The sequence below is a fragment of the Cololabis saira genome, chromosome 13 (genome assembly GCF_033807715.1).
Source record: "Cololabis saira isolate AMF1-May2022 chromosome 13, fColSai1.1, whole genome shotgun sequence".
In the NCBI taxonomy this organism is placed as follows: Eukaryota; Metazoa; Chordata; class Actinopteri; order Beloniformes; family Belonidae; genus Cololabis; species Cololabis saira.
Window position 1 is genome coordinate 3986704 of NC_084599.1, and position 21054 is coordinate 4007757.

The 21054-nt window shown below is 44.6% G+C and overlaps 2 protein-coding genes across 3 annotated transcripts in view; both read right to left on the bottom strand.

The window, feature by feature from the left end:
• Positions 1 to 21054, bottom strand: part of LOC133457973 (NACHT, LRR and PYD domains-containing protein 3-like) — a 132557-nt gene that overhangs the window by 60487 nt on the left and 51016 nt on the right. The gene's annotated exons all lie outside the window — the stretch shown is intronic.
• LOC133457974 (protein NLRC3-like) lies at positions 623 to 20235 on the bottom strand. Of its 2 annotated transcripts, XM_061737390.1 has the most exons (11): positions 20070 to 20235; positions 16988 to 17120; positions 16696 to 16905; positions 16452 to 16568; positions 11988 to 12066; positions 11364 to 11574; positions 4957 to 5104; positions 4473 to 4646; positions 3245 to 3415; positions 2585 to 2631; positions 623 to 2454 (listed from the first exon to the last, which is right to left on the bottom strand). In XM_061737390.1, the coding sequence occupies exons 2-11, from the start codon at positions 17074 to 17076 to the stop codon at positions 1910 to 1912; spliced, it is 1791 nt and encodes a 596-aa protein (XP_061593374.1). In that variant the 5' UTR covers positions 17077 to 17120; positions 20070 to 20235; the 3' UTR covers positions 623 to 1909. The 2 variants fall into 2 exon arrangements, with proteins under 2 accessions (XP_061593374.1, XP_061593373.1); XM_061737389.1 differs by lacking the exons at positions 623 to 2454; positions 2585 to 2631; positions 3245 to 3415; positions 4473 to 4646; positions 4957 to 5104 and adding an exon at positions 5700 to 8578.

Below are 21054 nucleotides of genomic sequence, written 5' to 3' on the forward strand. Positions count from 1 at the left end.
TTAAGGTGATGTTATGAAACATAACTGACTATTACAGACGGGGGGAGATAAGGGGTAAGGGACATTAAATACTTGCTGTCCTACAGGCCAGACTGCTTCAACTGTCTTGAGACGCTTTTCCAGAAAACAATGTGCACATCTTCTGTTCGTGGCCCAGTGAAGGCCGATGACACAAACTCATGCATATTGTTTGTCTGAAGTCCACTGGTGGTGTCCAAGCCTCTGATACACACTTGGACAATAAGTGGACTTTTAATAAACGACCATTTACCAGTCTTCAGTGTCCGATGGTAGTCGGAAGTCTATTAGGACGACAAAAGATAATCAAATGCCTTTAAAACGATTAAGTGATGCATAACTGGGATGATGATATATAGATGTCACATCTAAAGAATTTATATTAAAAAAAAACTGTCTTCTAAAATAAATGGCTAAGAAACGGAAAAGCGGTTATATATGGATTATAAAGGTGTTCGCAAAATAAAGTACGCTAAAGAATTTATAAAGAAAAGAACTAAAGTGGCAGAAAGTAAATAAAATAATAGAAATGAGCTAACAATTATTCTAAGAGTCAAGACAGAATATCATCATGGGATATTGGATAAGAATTAAACTGTTAGAGATGGAAACTACTCAATTCTGTCATTTTTAAACATCTTGCCAGTTAAGCTTCCCAAAATGTTTAATTGTGAATGATAAAGATTATAAAATGATTTTGATGGCTAATCCTTATAGCGTTTGTTGTTTTTTGTGAATATAAGACAAGAACCGGCAGAAAGCAAAGCAATTCCTGGATAGCAAATCACTCCGCATTCTGTTCTGTTCCCTGATTTTGCCTTATTTAAGTTACTGTTTAGAGGTTTGGGGAATAATGTATAAAAGTTCACTGCAACCACTATTCATACTGCAGAAAAGAGCCATAAGGATAATTCATAATGCTGGTTTTCGAGAACACACCAATTTATTATTCTTCAATTCTAAAATAATCACATTTTTTGACATAGTAGAATTCCAAACAGCACAATTCATGTATAAAGCTAGGAACAACTTATTACCATCTCACTTACAGGAAATGTTTTATGAAAGAGAGGGGAGGTTTAATTTAAGGGGGACTCTAAATTTTAAGACTCGTCGAACACGAACAACAATGAAAAGATTTTCTATATCAGTCAGTGGAGTTAAACTATGGAACAGAATGGAGTCAGAATTAAAACAATGTCCAAACATTAACCAGTTTAAAAACAAATATAAAAACATGATTTTCACAACAAGGTACAAAGAGGAAGGGGTTTAGCGGCTTGAGGGGCCTGATATAACACTATTGGTGAACGGGTAGATTTGTGTATATTTATATATGCATGTGTATATAATATATATATATATATATGTGTATGTATGTATGTATGTATGTCTGTGTGTGTGTGTGTGTGTGTGTGTGTGTGTGTGTGTGTGTGTGTGTGTGTGTGTGTGTGTGTGTGTGTGTGTGTGTGTGTGTGTGTGTGTGTGTGTGTGTGTGTGTGTGTGTGTGTGTGTGTGTGTGTGTGTGTGTGTGTGTATGTATGTATGTATGTATGTATGTATGTATGTATGTATGTATGTATGTATGTATGTATGTATGTATGTATGTATGTATGTATGTATGTATAGGTAAGTGTGTGAGTATAATTATAATATAGTTAGTTATTATAAATACGTGTTAATAAATGATTAGTAAATGGGAGTAGAATTAAATAAGTTTACACTTCTTCCTACTCATTTTTGCACATGTAAATTAAGATATTAAATATTAAAGTATGCAATTATTTGTGATTCAGGTGTTCTGATGGGAACAGAGACAGACATGTACAGACTCAACTATCTGTCCAACAGAGACAGTTTCTCTGACAGGAGGAGACGCTTGAGACTGAACTCAACACAGAGACACTGAAGAACCAGAACCAGAACCGGGCCAGAACCTGAACCCAGGACAGAGAAGTTCAGTGAATGTGGTGTTGAAGGTGTGGAGGTGGATCAGTCTGTCAGAGGAGACGCTGTAGAAGGACAGAGTTCCAGCAGGAACGTCCACGTACACTGCTACTCTGTCAGAGACTGAGGAAGAGGAGGAGGAGGAGGAAGACGTTACTCTGTTATTGTGATAGACACGGTACCCACCACCATCAGAACAGAACAGACTCCAGGAATGATCGTTCCATCCAAACACACAGTCATTAGAGGGTCCTTTCCTTCTGATGCTTCTGTAACTCACTGATACAGAAACATCTCCTCTCCTCTGGACCTCCCAGTAACAGCGACCCGTCAGAACTTCTCTACACAGCAGTTGAGGACAGGGATCAAACCTGTCTGGATGATCAGGATATGACTGATCCTCCCACACAAACATCATCTTCCTGTTGTTGTCAGACAGTTGGATGTTGTTGTGGACTGTGTTTGTGTCGATGGTAAGTTGACAGGAATCTGATGGAGAGAACAAACAACCCAGCTGCAGTTATTATTGATCTGTCATTGATCATTGATGGACTCATGAATGAGTGATGTGTCAGTGTGAAGATGGTTGAATGTGTGAATGAAATAAAAACCCACTTACACTTCCACGGACCTGGTGTCAGAAATTGTTGTCCAGCAGGCTCCACCCTGAAAGGAGGAGGAGGAGGGGGGTCAGACCAGCACAGTCTCTCTCAGCAAACATGGACATTACATGGCTCTCACACTCTGATGAAGGAACAGTCCAACACTTGGACAGATGCACTTGAATGCAGCATCTCTGAAGTCTGTCCTGTGGTCGTCACCTTCCAGCACAGTTTCAACACATTCTTCTCATCTGATTTCATCTTTGCTGAATCAGCAGCAGGAGGAGACCGTGTCATGGATGAGTGAAGGTGCAGCTGTTATTGTGCTGTGATGGGCCTGAAAACCACACTGCTGTGGTTCTGGGATGTTTACTGGGTCAAGAACGGCTCAGAGTTGTGAACTGCATCTATCAGCTCTGCTGCAGCACCAGATGAGCTGCAGCAGCTCCATCTGCTGAAAGATTTCTGCTCAAAGTGTCATGGAAAACATTCAGACATGATATGGTTTGTAACAAAAGGCCAACAGCTGGAAGGAACAGGATGGAAGAGGGGTGTATAAAACATGTAAATGCAGATGAGCTGCGGCAGCTCCATCTGCTCAAAGCCAGAGAGCCACAAAGATGATGTCCACAACACCATGAAGAGTCCAGCACACTGATGTCCTTCTGTGTTTATACCTGAGAGTGTCCAGTCTCCAGCGGGGATCCTCCAGTCTAGACAGAAGCTTCCCTGCTGACTCTCCTGGATGGTTGTAGCTCAGGTCCAGCTCTCTCAGGTGGGAGGGGTTGGAGCTCAGAGCTGAGACCAGAGAAGCACAGCCTTCCTCTGAGATCAGACAGCCTGACAGCCTGCAGACACACAACACAACACACATGCAGAGACTCTGAGAGAACTGCTCTGAGACTAAAGCCGACTCTGTCCTCGTGTTCACCTGATGATGTCGCTGAAGGAAAAGTCAGAGGATCAGCAGAAACACTGGAATTCACTCTGAATCCAACAAATGTTGCTGAGACGTTTCAGACTGAACTAAACCTGTGGATGAACATCAACATCCAAAGAGTCCCACTGCTGCTGAGGCCGACAGCATCCAGATGTGGAGAGAGACGTGTGAAGAGCATCATGTGACCTGAACATGTGACATCACATTCCATGACTGACGTGTCTGTCCTCAACACTTCAGTGAGTTTTACAACCAGATAAGTCAGCTGTGTTTAAAGATCACTTTAATGAGCTTCATTTGAGCTGAATTTGAGCTTTTCTCAACCAAACAGCGTTCGTGTTTCCAGGGACGTCGTTTGGTCTGAAATGTTCTGAAGTCTCCAGAAACAATCTGCTGGTTTTTATTCAAGGTCAGATGATCAGAAATGGATCAATGACAGAATATTGATCAGTCCAGCACCTTGTGGACATCCAGACAAAGACTAAGTCGAGGTTAGAAGAACAGACACTTCTGCTGCTGAGGTCGTCACCATTTGACAGTTATTGGTGCTCCAGTTTGATCATTTTATGGAAACGAATTCAATATTAAATAGGAAACATTTCAAAGTGTGACGTAAACATCTTATTTGAGAACTTTAATTGATAAAGAAGAGATCAGATTAGAGAGTGGAGCTTAAAGATTGTTCACATGTGGAAAAACTTGTTGATACTCTTCAATTAAAGGAAGAAAAAAACACCCCAGATGCCTGAAATAACCTGAAGCTGACTAAACTCCAAACAGACGTTTATGTGGACTTGGTGGAGCTCTTCTCCTCAATCATCATCCTCAAACAGTTCTGACCGATCTGTCTGTAGCGCTTCAACCCGATGTGGACCCAGTTAGAGTTATTAAAACTCTCATCAACAATCATTCAATATCAACAACAGTTCTAACGTTCCACAGTTGACCACTTGGTGGATTCTGACCTGAGAGACTCCAGGTGACAGTGTGGACTCTCCAGTCCAGGACACAGCTTCTTCAGTCCTGAATCCTGCAGGTCATTGTTACTCAGGTCCAGTTCTGTCAGACTGGAGGACTGAGAGCTGAGAACTGAGGACAGATCTGCACAGATGTTCCCTGAGAGGTTACAACCACTCAACCTGAGGAGGAGATTCAAGAGAGATCATCATGTAATTTAAACATTGATTATTTAATTCAACAAATGAATGAATCATAGAATTTAAATGAATACTGATCAATTCAACTATTAATCAATAAGTGTTGCTGCACTACAGTCTTGATCAAAGCTGCATTTCTCTTCTCTGCATGTAAAGTTTCCTGAGATGAATCATTGAGGAGAACTGGTCCCACATGAACCTGAACTAAGTTGAACAGTGAATTTAACTGGTTTCCTCCAAGAACACAACATGTGATTGTAACTAAAACAGGTGTGTCCGTGTTTGTCCTTACACAGCTTTCTTGGAGGCTTTGACCACCGGCAGCAGCCTCCGTAGAACCTCCTCTGAAGCTGAGTATTTCTGCAGGTCAAACACCTCCAGATCTCCTGATGACAGTAAGATGAAGACCAGAGCCGACCACTGAGCAGGAGACAGTTCATCTGTGGAGAGACGTCCAAACCTCAGGGACCGTTGGACCTCCTCCACCAGAGAACCAGCGTCCAGTTCATTCAGACAGTGGAACAGGTTGATGCTTCTCTCTGCAGACAGATCCTTACTGATCTTCTTCTTGATGTATTTAACTGTTTCCTGATTGTTCTGTGATCTTCTTTGTTTTGGTTCCAACAGACCTCGTAGGAGAGTCTGATTGGTCTCCAGTTTGAAACCCAGGAGGAAGCGGAGGAACAAGTCCAGGTGTCCGTTTGGACTCTGTAAGGCCTTGTCTACAGCTGTCTGATAGAGGTGAGTGTGTGCTCTGGTTTTAAACCACCTGGAGGTGTTTCTTTGTTCCTCCAGCAGGTTGACTCCAGACTTCAATTTCAATTTTCAATTTCAATTTTATTTATATAGCGTCTAATACAACAGAGTTGTCTCTAGACGCTTTACAGAGACCCATACCCAGAACATGACCCCCGAGCAGTTATTACATAAACAATGGCAGGTAAAAACTCCCCTAGTGGGAGAAAAACCTTAAGCCAAACAGTGGCAAGGAAAAACTCCCCTTTAGGAGGGAAGAAACCTTGAGCAGGACCAGGCTCATCAGGGGGGACCCTCCTGCCGAGGGCCAGACTGGTGGGTCAGGGACGGCAACAGCACAGCAGGCAGGTGGAAGCAGCAACGGGATGACCGGGGGTGGGGACCGCAGGCCAGCACACAGCTCCCGAAGCTCCGGCCCAATCAGCAAGTCCCAGGTTGGGGTGCAGGGTCAGGAAAAGACTTGTGCTCCGTAATGCAAGCTACAAGCCACCCATGGCCACCTGCAGGACAAAAGAGAGAAAAGGGAGGAGAAGGGGGGGGCAGCAACGGGATGACCAGGGGTGGGGACCGCAGGCCAGCACGCAGCTCCCGAAGCTCCGGCCCAATCAGCAAGTCCCAGGTTGGGGTGCAGGGTCGGGGAAAGACTTGTGCTCCGTAATGCAAGCTACAAGCCACCCACGACCACCTGCAGGTTCCGGTGTCCGGCAAAGGATGCTGCAACATGGACAAAAGAGAGAAAAGGGAGGAGAAGGGGGGGCCAGCACAAGAAACCACAGGAGCGACTCTGACACACTAAAGTTTACACTACCTAGAGATTTACCAACACCAGCTAGAGGTTTACTTAACACTAACTATAGGCTTTACTAAACAGAAATGTTTTAAGTTTAGTTTTAAAGGTGGAGGTGGTGTCAGCCCCCTTAACCCAGATTGGAAGTTGGTTCCATAGTAGTGGCGCCTGATAGCAGAACGCCCGCCCTCCAAATCTACATTTAGATACTCTAGGAACTACAAGTAAACCTGCACTCTGAGAACGGAGAGCTCTGACAGGAACATAAGGCACTATCAGGTCTTGCAAATAATGCGGAGCTAAGCCGTTTTGGGCTTTATACGCAAGTAATAAAATTTTAAATTGGATTCTGAATTTTACGGGTAACCAATGGAGCGACGCTAATACTGGAGAGACGTGGTCTCTCCTGCTAATTCCTGTCAGTACTCGTGCTGCTGCATTTTGGATCAGCTGGAGCCTATTCAGCAAATTACTTGGACATCCTGCTAACAACACATTACAGTAATCTAGTCTAGAAGATACAAACGCATGAACTAGTTTTTCTGCATCACTCTGTGAGAGGATTTTCCTAATCTTTGCAATATTACGGAGATGGAAAAAGGCTATTTTACAAACCTGATTGACATATGGTTTAAACGACAAATCCTGATCGAAAATAACACCAAGATTTCTCACAGTTGCACTGGAAGCCATCGCAACACCATCTAATCCCTTCCTAAGATGCTCTGGACCAAGAATGATAACCTCTGTTTTATCTGAATTTAGAAGCAGGAAATTTCTGGACATCCAGTCCTTGATGTCCCTAAGACATGCCTGAAGTTTAACTAACGGTTCTGTTTCATCCGGCTTCATAGACAAATAGAGCTGCGTATCATCAGCATAACAATGAAAGTGTATGCCGTGGTTCTGGATTATACTTCCCAACGGCTGCATGTATAAACTGAACAAGATTGGCCCTAGCACTGAACCCTGCGGAACACCATAACAGACCCTTGACTGTTCTGAAGAAACCTCATGTACATGAACAAACTGGAACCTGTCAGATAGGTATGATTTAAACCAACATAGAGCTGTCCCTTTAATCCCAACAACATGCTCTAACCTGTGCACTTGATGAAGGTCTGATGGACATGAAGAGCAGCCAGAAACTCCTGAACACTCAGATGGATGAAGCAGAAGACCTGGTCCTGGTACAGGCTGCTCTCCTCTCTAAAGATCTGTGTGAACACTCCTGAGTACACTGAAGCCTCTCTGACATCGATGCCACACTCTCTCAGGTCTGCTTCATAGAAGATCAGGTTTCCTTTCTGCAGCTGCTCAAAAGCCAGTTTTCCCAGAGACTCCACCATCTTCCTGCTCTCTGGACTCCAGTGTGGATCCGTCTCAGCTCCTCCGTCATACTTGACCTTCTTCAGTTTGGCCTGGACCACCAGGAAGTGGATGTACATCTCAGTCAGGGTCTTGGGCAGCTCCCCTTCCTTTCTGGTTTCCAGGACGTTCTCCAGGACCGTAGCAGTGATCCAGCAGAACACTGGGATGTGGCACATGATGTGGAGGCTCTGTGATGTCTTGATGTGGGAGATGATCCTGCTGGTCTGCTCGTCTTCTCTGAACCTCTTCCTGAAGTAGTCCTCCTTCTGTGGGTCAGTGAACCCTCTGACCTCCGTCACCATGGAGACACACTCAGGAGGGATCTGATTGGCTGCTGCAGGTCTTGTGGTGATCCAGAGATGAGCAGAAGGAAGCAGGTTCCCCCTGATGAGGTTTGTCAGCAGCACATCCACTGAGGTGGACTCTGTAACATCTGTCAGGACCTCATTGTTGTGGAAGTCCAGAGGAAGTCGACTCTCATCCAGACCGTCAAAGATGAACACGACCTGGAACTCAAAGCTGCAGATTTCTCTGGTTTCAGTGAAGAAGTGATGAACTAGTTCCACCAAGCTGAACTTTCTATCTTTCAGCACATTCAGCTCTCTGAAGGTGAATGGAAGCAGGAACTGGATGTCCTGGTTGGTTCTGCCTTCAGCCCAGTCCAGAGTGAACTTCTGTGTTAGGACTGTTTTCCCGATGCCGGCCACTCCCTTCGTCATCACTGTTCTGATTGGTTCATCTCTTCCAGGTGGGGGTTTAAATATGTCTTCCTGTCTGATGGTTGTTTCTGCTCTGTCTGGTTTCCTGGATGCTGCTTCAAACTGCCTGACTTCATGTTCATCGTTGACGTCTCCAGTCCCTCCCTCTGTGATGTAGAGCTCTGTGTAGATCTGCTTCAGAAGGGTTGGGTTTCCTGCTTTAACAATCCCCTCAAACACACACTGGGACTTCTTCTTCAGCTTAGACTTCAGACGCTTTTTACAAACTGGAGCAGAAATATCTGAATACACATGGAAAAAAAACAACATTTAGTGTTTTATAAAGTTCAACTTAATTCTCCTAAAGAATCAGCATGTGAACCGACACTGATCGACTCTCAACGTTACGATGAGCTGTCCAATACTGAGTAGAATCACTTTAACCACCAAAACATTCAGGACGTGGAAGTGACAAGAACATCTGGGGTCCTGGAGTTTCTAGTACCAGGATGTTAGCAGTACAGCCCTGGTGGGTTGTTGGTTTGTGGGTTGTTGTGTTCTTGTTATTATTGTGGTGTCTGTGATGTGGATTTTCCAGGTTTAGGATTGGAAAACACCAGAAGATTATCTGATCAAATAACCTGTAGAATCATCAAAATCAAATCAAATCAAATCAAACTTTATTTATAAAGCACCTTTCATACAAAAAAATGTAACACAAAGTGCTTTCCATAAAACATAAACATAAAATGTATTAATGCTCCCCCCCGCCCTCCCCCTCCCCCCTCCCCGCACACACACAGACAGACACACACAGACACACGGTGCAGACATGGCTAGGCACAGAGGATCCAGGTGAGGAAACGGTAACGGGGAGCCGTCCACGCCAGGAGGTCCCATAGCCCGCAGCTACAAGGGGGGGGGGCCCACAGAGACCATCCCGGCCCGGACGGATAGAGGAGTCCACACCCCAGCGGTGAAGCCGTGGTGCAGAGCTCCACAACCATCCAGGCCAGAACCACCCCCAGGACGACCCCCTGCAGGCCAGAGTCACTCCCAGCATGGAGGCTCCCCATGAGGAAACACTGGAGCTAAAAGCTACAAGAAAGCAGGATAAAATACACTAAAAGAGTTTTAAAAAGTATAACATAACATAAAATCCTAAAAGTATGTCTAAAAAGCAAGACATTAAAAACTAAAGGAATAAGACAGTAAAATGTATAAAATAGACCATAAATAATGACTAAAATATTTAGATAAAACATTAAGATAAAACAATGAAAATAAAATATGATAAAAAAGGATAAACTAAATATAAAACAGAGCAGTAAGATCCAATAAAAATAAGGGTGAGCATAAGAAATTTAAAATAGTTAAATGAGTCAGTTAAAAGCCTGATTAAAGAGATGGGTCTTGAGCCTCTTTTTAAAAACATCAACAGTCTCTGCGGCCCTGAGGTTCTCCGGGAGGCTGTTCCACAATCGGGGACCATAAAAACTGAATGCCGCCTCCCCGTGTGTCCTGGTTCTAACTTTTGGTATGGTTAAAAGGCCAGCACCGGAGGACCTCAGGGTCCGCGAGGGTCGATAGGGTAAAAGTAGTGCAGACAAATAAGAAGGCCCAAGACCATTAAGACACTTAAAAACTAGTAGAATAACCTTAAAATCAACCCTGAAGCGCACGGGGAGCCAATGCAGCGATTTTAAAACAGGTGTAATGTGCTCCCGCCCTCTGGTCCTCGTCAGCACGCGTGCGGCTGAGTTCTGTAATAATTGTAGATTGTACATGTTCTTTTTGGGAAGACCAGAGAGCAGGGCGTTACAATAATCTAAACGACATGAGATAAAAGCATGCATTAGCACCTCCGTGCTGGCCTGAGAGAGAAACGGGCGGACTCTGGCTATGTTCTTAAGATGGTAAAAACCTATCTTTGTTATGTTTTTAATATGTGGAATAAAAGTGAGCTCAGAGTCAAAAATCACGCCCAGATTTTTAACTGATTTTGAGGGTTTAAAATCCTGTAACTTTGGTAAAAGTTTCTCTCTCTGGCCTTCAGGACCGATGAGTAAAATCTCTGTTTTGCCCTGGTTGAGCTGTAGGAAGTTTGCTGCCATCCATGACTTGATGTCTAAAATACAGTTAAAAAGGGCATCAATTGGCCCAGTGTCATCAGGAGACACGGCGATGTACAGTTGCGTATCGTCAGCGTAACTATGGAAGCTGATGCCGTGTCTCCTGATGACGTCCCCAAGGGGCAGCATGTACAGATTAAAAAGAGTTGGACCTAAAATTGACCCTTGGGGAACCCCACACCTTATCTTATAGATTCCTGAGGAACATGTATCCAAACTTACAAAGAAACTTCGATCAGTGAGGTAGGACGTGAACCATTTAAGAACAGTACCAGAGAGGCCGACCAGGTGCTTCAGTCTGTTTAATAAAATGTGATGGTCTACTGTATCGAAGGCGGCGGTTAGATCCAGCAGAACCAAGACTGTGAGTTTTTGGTTATCTAAATTGCACCTGATGTCATTTAAAATCTTTAAAAGTGCTGTCTCTGTACTGTGGTTCATCCTAAAACCGGACTGATGAGCCTCTAAAATGTGTGTTGAGTTTAAAAATTCATTCACTTGGTTAAAAACAAGTTTTTCTAAAATTTTACTTAAAAACGGTAAGTTGGATACAGGCCGGTAGTTATTTAAAACATTGGGGTCCAACCCACTCTTCTTCAGAAGGGGCTTCACCACTGCCATTTTAAAGGCGGTGGGGAAGACACCCGTCTGAAGAGAGCAGTTGACAAGACAATCTGGAGTTCAGCAGGATTCCTGGAAGAGGAAAACCAGGACCATGTGGGGGTGACTGGTCTGCAGAAATGTTTAGCCTGGTGTCAACGTCAAAATAACCTTCATGTGGATCAAGAATGCAGATCTGATTCCAGCAGAACATTGTTGGAACCAGATGGGCAGAGTTCCTCCCTTCCTCTTTCAGTGGTTTTAATGTTGTGGCTGATCTGTGAATGTTGTTCATCTCCTGAGGCATTCTGGGTAATTTATCCAGCAGCTTAAATGTTCAGAGAAATCCTCTTACTGCTCTGCAGATGCTCAGCCAGATCCTCCTGCTTCATTCTCCTCAGGAAGTTCACTGTGATCTTCACAAACGCCTCTCTGCTGCTCCTCCTCTGCTCTCTATCCTCACCAAGCAACACATGCTCTAGGGATTCTGGGTAATCTGGACTCAGACCCCTCTGGATCTTCTTCAGCTCGTTCTTCACAAACAGGACAATGTTGTCCTCCAGCAGCTGGAACAGAAGACACATGAAGGACACAATCAGACCGAAACCACGGAGACAAACATCAGACCCATGTTGGACAGACTGACAGTCCACTGGTCTCCAGAGACCAGCATGGAGACAAACATCAGACTCATGTTGGACAGACTGAAAGTCCACTGGTCTCCAGAGACCAGCATGGAGACAAACATCAGGTCCATGTTGGACAGACTGACAGTCCACTGGTCTCCAGAGACCAGCATGGAGACAAACATCAGGTCCATGATGGACAGACTGACAGTCCACTGGTCTCCAGAGACCAGCATGGAGACAAACATCAGAGCCATGTTGGACAGACTGACAGTCCACTGGTCTCCAGAGACCAGCATGGAGACAAACATCAACAGAACAGAAGGAGAAGCAGTTGTTGTTCATGTACAGACCAGAAATATGGAGTCCAGCTGGGTCTGATGCTGCTGGACAGACGGACCACTGGGGAACTCTGAGCTCTGCTGGTCCACTCTGTGGAGGAACCAGGAAGAATTAGCTCACATCATGTCTGTCCTTACAGAGACAAACACCAGCTGAAGGTCCATGAAGTCCTGTTTGGATGAGGACAGTCCATCAGAGGACTGGTGGTGGTGAAGGTTTACTAGTCCTGCTGATCCACTGAGAACATGTGACCTCAGTGAAAAGTTACAACAAGACCAGGAACATGGACAACTGATGGAGACATGAAGCAGCTGAGGAACTCTGGACCATCATCAGGATCAGTAAGAGGAACTCTGGATCATCATCAGGATCAGTAAGAGGAACTCTGGATCATCATCAGGATCAGTAAGAGGAACTCTGGATCATCTTCAGGATCAGTAAGAGGAACTCTGGATCATCATCAGGATCAGTAAGAGGAACTCTGGATCATCATCAGGATCAGTCCTCTGGAAAGTCCTCCAGATGTGTTGAACAGAGGAAAAAGCTCCTGTCAGGAATGAAGATTGTAGAGGAATTGTTTTTATGTATGTATAGTCATTTGGTTGAAATCTAGCGCTGGGAACTTTCTACTTCAGAAGGATTTATATGAACTTTAAGCTAAGGGAGGAAGAAAAAGGAGGGAGGTGTGTGTATCTCTCTCTCTCTGTCTCAGTTTGTGTGTGTATCTCTCTCCCCATCTGCATCTCCCTTGTAGTCACTGTAACTCTGCTCAATGCAAAGGAATGTTGTATGCTGTAAAAAACCTGCCTGTCTCGGGCTCAGATTGGAAGAGAGCACACGCGGCCTCCTGCGAGAAGCTACACTCCCTGTGTGCAAAGTTATCTCCCCTTTTTGGGTATAAAGGGCGTCATATATCACACCAGGGGGTAAATCCACAAAAGGATTGCGCGGCTTTTGCAGCCACTAAACCGGTGCAAATGACACAAAAAGAGAGCGTCTAATTCACAAAGCACCCGCAAAGGGCGAATTGCACCACAAACTGCGCTGCCAAGCAAATAGTGGCATTGTGCGCCTGTGCCATTTGCATGCATGTAAATTAGGTAATATTCATACATTCGGCGCAAAATTGCCCCCTTTCTATGCAAATAAGCCTCATTGCAAAAACCGTCTAATTCACAAAGGCCAGCGCTATTTGCCACACGCAAAAATAGTGGAGCAAATACCGTCTTTTCGAAGCGTGTATTAACTGCGCGCAAACTCACTCCTCACTCCCGCTCTGTCTATGTTTCTATCTCTCTCTTCAATATCATTCAAGCCTGTGTGATACTGAATGATATTAAGGGTGAAATCTACAGTCAGACATGACTGTAGACACTCAGATCAAGTGGGGTTGTGGACTTATCTCAGATTTAAAAATAACAGCACGGAGCTCAGGATTCATCCATACAGTAGGGGCTGCTTTATTACAAACAATTCCACCATATAAACATATAAATCTAGAATGTGTGTGTTTAACAGCTGACCTGTAGGTGTGTGTAGCAAAACACAGAACATGAATTACCGTCAGATCCTGATCTGGGACCTCATCTATAAAGCTTGCTTGCGCACAAAAAGGGCCTGAAAGATGCGGCGACGCGCACTGTACGGTGCGCGTCGCCGCGTAACCTTAGCCGTATGCTCTGCGTTGATTTAACGCGGAACCATAAATCAGCCTTGAACAGCACGGAGGGAGGAGGGACAGTGTCTTGAGGATTTACAGGCTGAGCCTACCATTAGTTCTTAAACTGTAAAAAAGAAATGGGGGGGGGAGACAAAAGCATGAGTTTGAAAAGTGGGGGGGCATGTCCCCCCTGTTCCCAGTGGAAATTGCGCCCTTGCGCCTCACAGCGTTTTATTTTCACTTGCTTTATTTTTTATTTCTGCAGTTTTCATTATGGACCAATCTGTGTGCTGAAATATGGAGAACACTGGAAACAGCTCCGCTCACTTACTCAGACAAGGGAAAATTGCACTCAGCTCCAAAACTTTATGGGCGTGTTTGCGCCGGTATATCATTAGAGCAAAATCTTTTGTGAATAGGACCTTAAAGCGGGGCAAATTGCGGGCGCAAATGCGGCGCAATTCACAGCGCTATTTGCGGGCGCAATCTGTTCTTTGTGGATTTACCCCCAGGTGTCTAGAGATAGCCCTTGTTTGAGCAATTTACACCAAAATTTGTAATAAACAAGTGTCACTCGGGGAATCCTCCCCTTGAGTGCTCAAATGGTCTCAAGATTCTAAGGGAAGACACAAGACTCGGGAGACGACACCTGTTGTTGATAAAAGATGCAGGGGAGGGTGAATAAAGGTTTAAAATAACTGAATGATTGTTTGTTGTTCCTCCGGTAAAATAGACGTGAGGGAAGTAATAGAAGGATATGGGATGTGATCATAAAACTAAGGGGTGTGGTCCCCAGGCCCCTTGATAGTATATAAGGAGGACTCGATGAAAGTTTTCAGAGTCGGTCACCGGGAAGCCGGCTCTCCTGTGTATTGGTACTGATTGTAATTCTTGCAATAAAGACCTGGGGCCTCATCTATAAAGCTTGCTTGGGCAGAAAAAGTGCCTGAAAGTTGCGGAAGCCGCCATCTACGCAAAGCCTCGGATCTAAAAAGAAAAAACTAACCGAAAAATCTGCGGATCCCAACGGCAACCCTCACCCTCCTGTAAGAATTTACGTAAGACACGGGGAACTGGCGACGCATGCGGTGAGGTGGTGAAATGCAGCCAGATACATGTCATATTCTTAATAATGTCATCACATATCACAACATATATCAGACTTATAATAAAATAGCGCTGATCCTGTCCCTCTGTGTGTGAAGCCCAGCGTCAGTCAGGACTCTGGTGCTGCTGGAGCTGCAGCCGCAGTGCAGGACACGCCGGGAACCTCCTTCACCCACCGCTTTAGGACAGAACAAATGAGGGGGTCCGTAGAGCGTTTATGGGCTCTAAAGGGACCCAGATTTTTTTTCATATATATAATGAGTTTTACGCACGCGTGAAACCTTTATGTGCGGGTGTAAGCCTAAATTAGGGTTCTGCGTTAAAACGACGCAGAGCCTACGCCGTAGGGTACGCGGCGACGCGCACCTACGCCGTAGGCTCTGCGTTGGTGACGCGGAACCATAAATCAGCCTAGAGCAGCTCTGAGGGGAGGGGGGAGCGGGGGGTGAAGCGAGGCGGCCGGGCCGGCTTTCGCACAGGGTGTGTTGATGATTTGCAATTACAGGATGAGCCTACCGTTAGTTTTAACTGTAAAAAGTGGGGGGGACAAAAACATGATTTTGAGAAGACGGGGGGACATGTCCCCCCTGTTGCGTCGGGTCACTCACGGCGTTTAGCGCAGCAACGGCGTGCTGCCACTCACTCGCTTTATTTTATAGCCTGCTATTTATATAATTTTTCTACTTTTACTGTCACCACCAAATAATGTAGTTTTCCTGTCCTCCACCTCATCCACAACATCTACATCTCAGATCTCAGTGAAATTTAGTGGCACGGTGGCTGGACACCTTCTCATTCATTCTGACGCCTAACAGGCTGCAGGAAACCACTGCGCATGCTCAGCAGGCTCATTCATATGCAAATACTACTTTGCATTACGCTTTTAAGGTAAAAAGTGGGCGTGTAGAGGGCGGGATATGAGGCGGATTCAGCTGCGCAGCCTTCCAGCTGGACTGTGATTTATAAAGCGTAAAGGTTTCACGCGTGCGTAAAACTCATTATATATTAAAAAAAATCAGTGTCCCTTTAGGGGCTCTACAGAGCCCCTCATTTGTTCTGTCCTCAGTCACTCTACGGTTGTCGCGGTGGATGACGAGGAGGTTCCCGGCGTGTCCTACACCGCGGCTGCAGCAGCAGCACCAGAGTCCTGACTGACGCTGAGCTTCAAACACAGAGGGACACGATCAGCGCTATTATATTATAAGTCTGATATGTGATGACATTATTAAGAGTATGACATGAATCTGCCTTCATTTCACCACCTCACCGCCTGCGTCGCCAGTTCCCCATATCTTAAGACTGTTCCTACGGGAGGGTCAGGGTTGGCGTAAAGATACGCAATTTTATGGTTAGTTTTTTCTTTTTAAATCCCAACCTTTGCATAGAAGGTGGCTTGAGCATCTTTCAAGCCCTGTTTTGTGCGCAAGCAAGCTTTATAAATGAGGCCCCTGCACATTATTTGGACGGAACACCAACCGAAACCTGACTCCAGTGTTTTTCTTCAAGTCCGCGGATGAAGGAAAAACTTAATGTCGAGGTCCCGAAAAGGATTCTCTACAAGATCTATAAGGAGGAAGCTCAGATCACCATCAGGTGATGGAGGACCACAGGGGTCCAGGACTACACTCATCTACTCAGGAAGAAATGTGGACATTTCCTAACATGAGGACTGATTTACATACATTTAATGTGTTTAAATACATCTCACCTCTCTGAAGAAAACTGTTGGTCTCCTGTAAAGTTAATCAATCTATCATTTGAGTGGTCGCTCTTCAAGGACAAACAGCTGGGTTCATGTTCAAGAGATTCTCTTTTCTGATGGAACCTGACAGAAGACAAGTTTAAAATGTAAATATTCTATTTATATGGAAAATAAGTTATACAGATAGAAATATTCAGTCTATTTAAAAAGTATTAAACATAAATCATTGGCAGTATTTGAATATACTCACCTCTTTACAGCAGAACGTTGGTCTCCTTTGAAGTTAATAACATATTCCTTTGACTGGTCGCTCTTCAAGGACACACAGCTGGGTCCGGGTCCAGGTCCAGGTCCAGGACCTGGTCCAGGTCCAGGTCCAGGTCCAGGTCCTGGTCCGGGTCCAGGTCCAGGTCCAGGTCCAGGTGCAGGTCCAGGTCCAGGTCCAGGTCCAGGTTTATTCCTGTAATAATGAGGTTTGGTGATGTGAGTCTTGAGCTCTGACATGCAGAAGAGTCAGGGACAGTTAGAGATTCTCATCTCACCTCTGAGCTTTGCTCCGACTCTCATGTTCCCCACACAGAGAGGTTTTAGAGGGAGGGACTCCCTCCTCTCCGTCCTCACACTGGTCCATTCTGCTGAATTCACGTCCACATCAGCTCACACACACACCTTCATCTGCAGAGGAAACACACATTACTGGTGTTGTATAGAGTTCAGCTGATCCTGCTGGAAGTCACTGATACAGCCGTATTCACTGATCCGAGCTGCTGTGAAGCAGTTTTTTTTCTCAGTTGCTCCCTTTTTTAAACATGCACATTGTAGAACCTTTTCAGTCTGGTTTTAGAGCCTTCACAGGACCAAAACACCCTTACTTACGGTGACTAATGGTCTGCTGCACACTTTAGATCCAGGGGAAAATGCAACTGATCTTATTAGATCTTAGTGCTGCATTCGACACTGTGGATCATAACATTCTAGGCATTAAGGGGACAGCCCTGGACTGGTTCAATTCCTATCTTAAACATAGGACATTATCTGTGTCCATTGACCGGTTCTCCTCATCTATTGCCTCTGCCTCCTATGGGGCCCCTCAGGGGTCCATACTAGGCCCATTGCTCTTCTGCCTCTACATGCTTCCCCTTGGTGACATCATCAGAAAATACAATATCTCTTTTCATGTATATGCAGATGACTCTCAACTGTACCTCTCACTAAAATCCACTAACTCTGTACAGTCTCTCCTGGACTGTTTGCAGATATCAAAGTCTGGATGTCAAACATTTATCTCCAGTTTAAAACAGAGTCATCATCTTTGGTCCTCCTAAATCAACAAACTCTGTTGCAAGTAAACTAGCTCACCTCACCCTGCATGTTAAATCCCACGCCAGAAACCTGGGGGTTATACTGGATTCAGGGCTCAGTTTTGATAAACGGATAAGCTCTGGTGTTAAAAAGAGTTTTTATCAGCTACGTAACATCTCCCACCTTAAATCGTTTTGAACCTATAATGACTTGGAAAAAGTAATCTGCACATTCATTACGTCTCGCTTTGACTACTGCAATTGCCTCCACCGTGGCCTCCCCCAGTCTTTATTAACACGCCTGCAGTTGGTCCACAATGCTGCAGCAAGACTGCTGACTGGTACAAGGAACCGTGGACATGGCACCCCTGTCTTGGCTTCCCCGCGTTGGCTCCCCATATATTTTAGAATTAAGTTTAAAGTTTTACTTATGGATTTTAAGGCTCTAAAAGGGCAAATCCCTGCTTATATCACTGACCTTCTTCAGTTCCAGTCAGCCACCGGTCCCTGAGCTCCTGTAGTCAAAGAAAACTAGCTGTGCCGCGGTCACAGCTGAAGCTGAAAGGTGATAGGGCCGTTGCTGTGGAACCAGTTACCCTCAGACATCCGATGTGCCCCCACTATCTCCACCTTTAAGATTAAAAACTCACCTCTATTCACTAGCTTTCCCAGTCCCCTAATCCTGTCATTTCTTGCATCTGTGTTTTCAGGTCAAATTTGTGATTTATTTGTTGTCACTGACATGCGCGGATTAATGCACAGGCTTCCCTAGGCTGCAGCCTAGGGGCCTCACGTGTGGAGGGGCCCTTGGATTGGTCAAGATATTTTTTATAAATGTAAATACACTACAATGGTATAAAAAAAGGTGAACTCTATTGGTCCGTGGGGTGATAACCAAGCACAAAAAGCACTGATTGGGCAAACATGGGTCACTTCTATCCAATCAGCTCATTGATTTGTCGTTCTTCCGACATAATGCTGTCGCCTGTCAATCTAAAGCCTGATTTATGGTTCTGCGTTACACCTACGCAGAGCCTACGGAGTAGGGTACGCGGCGACGAACACCGTACGGTGCGTGTCGGCACGTACCTTACGGCGTAGGCTCTGCGTCGATTTAACGCAGACTCAATCACCGTATTTGATGAGCATTGAGAGTGATATTCTTAGAAAACTGGATTTTACCAGCCTCATCAAAGACTTCTCATCCAGGAAAACAAGAAAGAGAGCAAAGTAAGTTGTGTTTATTTACTGGGCTGTAGTTCTGTTACATTACTGTCACACACACACACACACGCACACGCACACGCACACGCACACGCACACGCACACGCACACGCACACGCACACGCACACGCACACGCACACACACACACACACACACACACGTTGAAATTGTATTCCTCTGCCCCACTGCTTGATTTGTGCCTCTGTGAGAGTGTGTTATGCTATAGAACAGGGTGGTGTGTGTGTGTGTGTGTGTGTGTGTGTGTGTGTGTGTGTGTGTGTGTGTGTGTGTGTGTGTGTGGTCTGTGCTGCTGTTGCAGATGTGTCTTGGTTCAGAAAGCTTTAAGCTTTCAGATGTACTTTAAATGGCTTTCTGTAGTATTTTTGTTACAACTAAAGGCTGTTATAGTAAATGAGTTCTGCTGCCATGTGCACTGTTACATATGGCACAAAATTATTTTTTTCTGGGAGAACATGATGCATAGGGGGGGCCCCCAGAGAAAAAATAGCCAAGGGGCCCATGACTTCCTTAATCCTCCTCTGGTCACTGAATGTTCTTTCTTTCTTTTTTTGAAATTTGGTCAGTAATATCTCTTTTTTAGATGTGCTTCATGAATACACTTTGCTTAATTACTGACTCTCAGCACTTTCCTCATTTTTTTTACTGCACAAACAGGAGGTTGAATATCTTGACCAAGCAGAAAGAGACTGGGCCTCTACATGAGTCTGGTTCCTGTAAATGTGAAGAAGCTCAGAGGTGAAACTGTCCTGCAGAGACACGTGTCCTCCTCCTTCACAGACTCATCACACAACACTTACACAAGCAGCAAACCACTTCCTCCAGAAAACACGCTTTATTTTGAAAGGCCCCACAGGAAACAGCAGTCTGACTTTAATGCTGGAGACGACAGATTCATTCCAGTAAATAAAAACTCCAAACTTTGATCGATGAAGAAAACTAATCATCGGCTGATCATCACGGTGTTTCTGATCAATAATAAAACCAATAAAAATGTCATTAACAACCATGTAGATTTGTCTTCAGACACAAGAATGATCAAAGTTTGCAGGTAAATCAGAAGTGAGAATAAGTTCTTACCTTCACCTGTTTGAGTCAAAAGACAAAGTTCAGGAGTGAAATAAACTTTTAAGTATTGATCCGGTTATTAGCAGTTGTTCTCCGTCCTCGGATCACCTCACCAGGCCCGTTTAACGCCTGATCTTCCAGATGTGTTGCTGCAGATTAACTTTCACTTTGACCGAGCGTTTCCTGGTTCAGTGCGACGCGGCCGGTACGTGTCATACCGGCCGCCGCCACTTGGGGGCGCAGTGTAAACTCGGTTTAACACGACCGGACAAAACACAAGAAGGAGAGAACTGCTGGAAACTACTGAGTAAAGGAAAACTATAACATCAACTACAATGTTCAAGCAAAAACACAAATATGAATGTGTTTTAGTGGAATTGTGTGTCTGGATTGAACCGGTTTGAGCTGGACTCTGTATCGACCTCATGAAGCAGAAGTTTTGCAGCTCCGTTTCAGTCTCTGGTTTAGTTTATCCCCCAAACTACTGGAGACTCCTACATCAGTCATTAAACAAATCCATATGGTTTTATTTTATTTTATCTGGAAAAACAAATGTCATTATCTCAACAAAAACCTCCTGAGTAACTCCAACAACCAAGGACGATTAAATGTTCTTAGTTTTAAAACTTCAAATGTTATTTATTATCTGAACTAAATAAAATAAAATCTAAGTAAAATTCAATGATGACACTTGATTCCAAATGTAGCTTTTCAACAAATTGTTGTATTTTCTCCTAAAATGTGGTTTAGCGGTTAATAAACCATCCAGTTTTCAAATGTTCATAAACATAACTGTGCTGGCGTCTGATTTATAAACATCATCATTTCATCTGGAATAACCAGTACTGGAGTTGAGGGGGGACTAGAATATTGTACATGTACTGTAGCAAGGCTCGCTGCTACGGGGTCACCAGACAGGACAGCAGACACAGGGTTTGAGGAGAAATGATCAATCGTTTATTCGTAATCACACAGACGTGACTCAGCCAGGCACAGG

Bases quoted from the DNA above. Each gene is read 5' to 3' on its own strand.
- LOC133457974 (XM_061737389.1), bottom strand. From the start codon at position 17,076: ATGGACCAGTGTGAGGACGGAGAGGAGGGAGTCCCTCCCTCTAAAACC. The intron at 16,569-16,695 runs GTGAGTATATTC...GTCTTCTGTCAG, and splicing joins CAACGTTCTGCTGTAAAGAG to GTTCCATCAGAAAAGAGAAT. The intron at 12,067-16,451 runs GTGAGATGTATT...GTTCCTCCACAG, and splicing joins CAACAGTTTTCTTCAGAGAG to AGTGGACCAGCAGAGCTCAG.